Source organism: Pygocentrus nattereri, chromosome 11 (genome assembly GCF_015220715.1).
Source record: "Pygocentrus nattereri isolate fPygNat1 chromosome 11, fPygNat1.pri, whole genome shotgun sequence".
Lineage (NCBI taxonomy): Eukaryota > Metazoa > Chordata > Actinopteri > Characiformes > Serrasalmidae > Pygocentrus > Pygocentrus nattereri.
This window is the reverse complement of record NC_051221.1, coordinates 28,423,266-28,425,671: the sequence shown is the minus strand read 5'-3', so window position 1 is coordinate 28,425,671 and position 2,406 is coordinate 28,423,266. Positions and strand designations below refer to the sequence as shown.

Sequence of the window (2,406 nt, the reverse complement as noted above, 5' to 3'; positions counted from 1 at the left end):
TCAAATACTATACAAAATCTAAAATATTTGGCAGTGATGATATGTATCTGTATTTGTGGTTATGTTTTGAGTCTCTCTTTGCTTTTCCTGTGTGGCTCTGCCACTCAGTTATCTTGTGTCCTTTCTTCCTCGCTCCTCTTTCTCCCTTCACATTCCTATTTTGAGTGAACTTGTCTTTCTTTACAGCAGGTCAAAATAACAGCCATACAAAAACTCCATGCATGTGCACTATATTTATATAGATTTATTAAAGTAAGTAAGAAATAACATTACAAAGGTAATAAAAGTAAAACAAAAGTACAAAAGGCATCATTTTTTCATCTTTTTCTTTTTTTCCATTTGAAACTATGACCTTGCAAGCTCCACAGTGTCAACAAAACATGTTGCGAAACTCATTATGATATTATTAACAAGATATTCTGTGAATAAATATCTGTAACATTTAGCAAGAAAATAATTTGTTCCTCTCTGAGTTCATTAGTAAATGTACTATTTTGGCAGACTCAAGTAATGTCATCATTTTGAAACAGTGCCTCCTGTGCAGTGTCTGGCATTTACAGACCAATTTCAGTTCTTCTGTCAATGATTTCACTGCATAATCATGTTTAAGTGTTAAAGATGAACAGCGGAAATCCAAGCTGAACAGTGGAAAAGCCATTCTGTAATCTCTAACCAGGCACATATGAAATGATTGACCGTTGCATGTCTGTCCTTCTGAATGGAATAGCAAATAGAACAGATCTACACTTTAAAGCTCATGATGAATGGCCTCAAATCTTACACAACAAATAAAGAAAGATAATTTTTTGGAATATTTAAGTTGTTAGAGGTTTTCAAATGCTACAGCTAAGGAGCATAAGCAATCCAGCCTGCTGTTGGTTGGCTTGACTGGAGTTTGGCACAAGTATGTGCATAAGATACCGTAACTAAGTTATAGCTACAAAGTCTGCTTCAAGAGAAGGATATGTGCAACGTGCTCTGGAGGCCAATCCAGTAAAGTCAGTGTGCAGCAGAGGAGAGGATACATACAAAATCACATCTCTCTCTCTCTCTCTCTCTCTCTCTCTCTCTCTCTCTCTCTCTCTCTCTCTCTCTCTCTCTCTCTCTCTCTCTCTCTCTCTCTCTCTGTCTCTCTCTCTCTCTCTCTCTGTCTCTCTCGTTCATGGGGCTGAGTCTGAGTCACTTGAGTCCAGGCTGGCCTGTGTGGGCGTGCTGGTTCTGCCAGAGTTCGCGGAGCCTGTGTGGTGCAGCGTCTGTGTGCTCCTCCTTAGGCTCTCCAGTGACTGCAGGAAGGAACGTCTGGCTCTCTCCTCCTCCAGTGGTGAAGTCCCTTCCTCCTCCACTTCTGCAATCTCTGCAAAGGTTACGGGCTGAGTCTTGAAGCGGGCCTCCCTTGGTCGTCGGGGGCGACTGCGGCCCCTGGCCGGGCCCTTGGGCACAGGAAGCTGCTGAGGAAACTCCTCCATGGCAGAAGCCATTATGTGGGCTGGGAGCATGGAGAAACCCACCGTTTCCATCGGACGTGCAGCCATGGTTGGAGACGCGAAGCGCTGAGCGTTTGTCTTTTGAGGTGTGGCAGATGTCTCTGCTCCTTCACTCCCCTTATCTCTTTTTAAAGAAGTTTCCAGTGCTGACCTTTGGTCTATTTCTCCTCAACGTCCAAAAGTGTACTCACAGGTCACAGCAGGCTTCTAAAATGCCTTATGGTCCTGATGCTTTGAGGATTTTCAGTCCACCTGGTTTTCCTCTGGCACAGCAAAAGCTTGTGCTTTAGAAGTCCTCAGTCTCTGTGCCTTGCTTAGCAACGCAATGCGTTTTTCAGAGGCAGTCGCCTGCTTCCTCCTGCCAGTGGCTCTGTATCTGGGTCGTTTTTGTGTGAGCTACTGACAGAGACAAATCCAGCCCAGGCTTTTATAGTTGTGTACTCCCTCAACATCTCCCCACTCCCTGCAGGCCCCTCCTTCACTCTGTGAGCAGGCCTGATTCCGGTTAGCCATACCAGTCTCCCCAAATCAGCCCCCTTAAATAAACGCCTGCTACAGGACAGCTGAGGGGGAGGAGGAGGGGGAGGAGGAGAGGAGCAAAAGCAGCACACATGCAGAATAACACAGAGACCAACCAGCTATAATTTGCATCAAGAGGAAATTTTGATATGTTTTTGTTTATATTTGTTTATTCAAAACAGGTTTTATTAGTGAATTCAGTGGAATGTTTTGACAACATTTATCTAACCAGTGAATATATGTTATGCATATTTGCTTTTAGATGTCTATTTGCTTCTTTTAAGAGAGAGTTCTGTGCAAATGTCAGAGCAAGAGCACACCCTTCATTTATTTAATTTTCTCTGAGAATGGCCACTAACTACAAGTTATATATTTTTTCTGCATCCGGAAAAACTAGAAGATA

General features: G+C 43.3%; 1 protein-coding gene across 1 annotated transcript; it reads right to left on the bottom strand.

The window, feature by feature from the left end:
• Positions 1 to 218: 218 nt before the first annotated feature.
• Positions 219 to 1,897, bottom strand: c11h11orf96 (chromosome 11 C11orf96 homolog). The gene has a single exon (XM_017699307.2). The coding sequence runs from the start codon at positions 1,530 to 1,532 to the stop codon at positions 1,161 to 1,163; it is 372 nt and encodes a 123-aa protein (XP_017554796.1). The 5' UTR covers positions 1,533 to 1,897; the 3' UTR covers positions 219 to 1,160.
• Positions 1,898 to 2,406: the final 509 nt, after the last annotated feature.

Coding starts and splice junctions, on each gene's coding strand:
- c11h11orf96 (XM_017699307.2), bottom strand. CDS start 1,532: ATGGCTGCACGTCCGATGGAAACGGTGGGTTTCTCCATGCTCCCAGCC.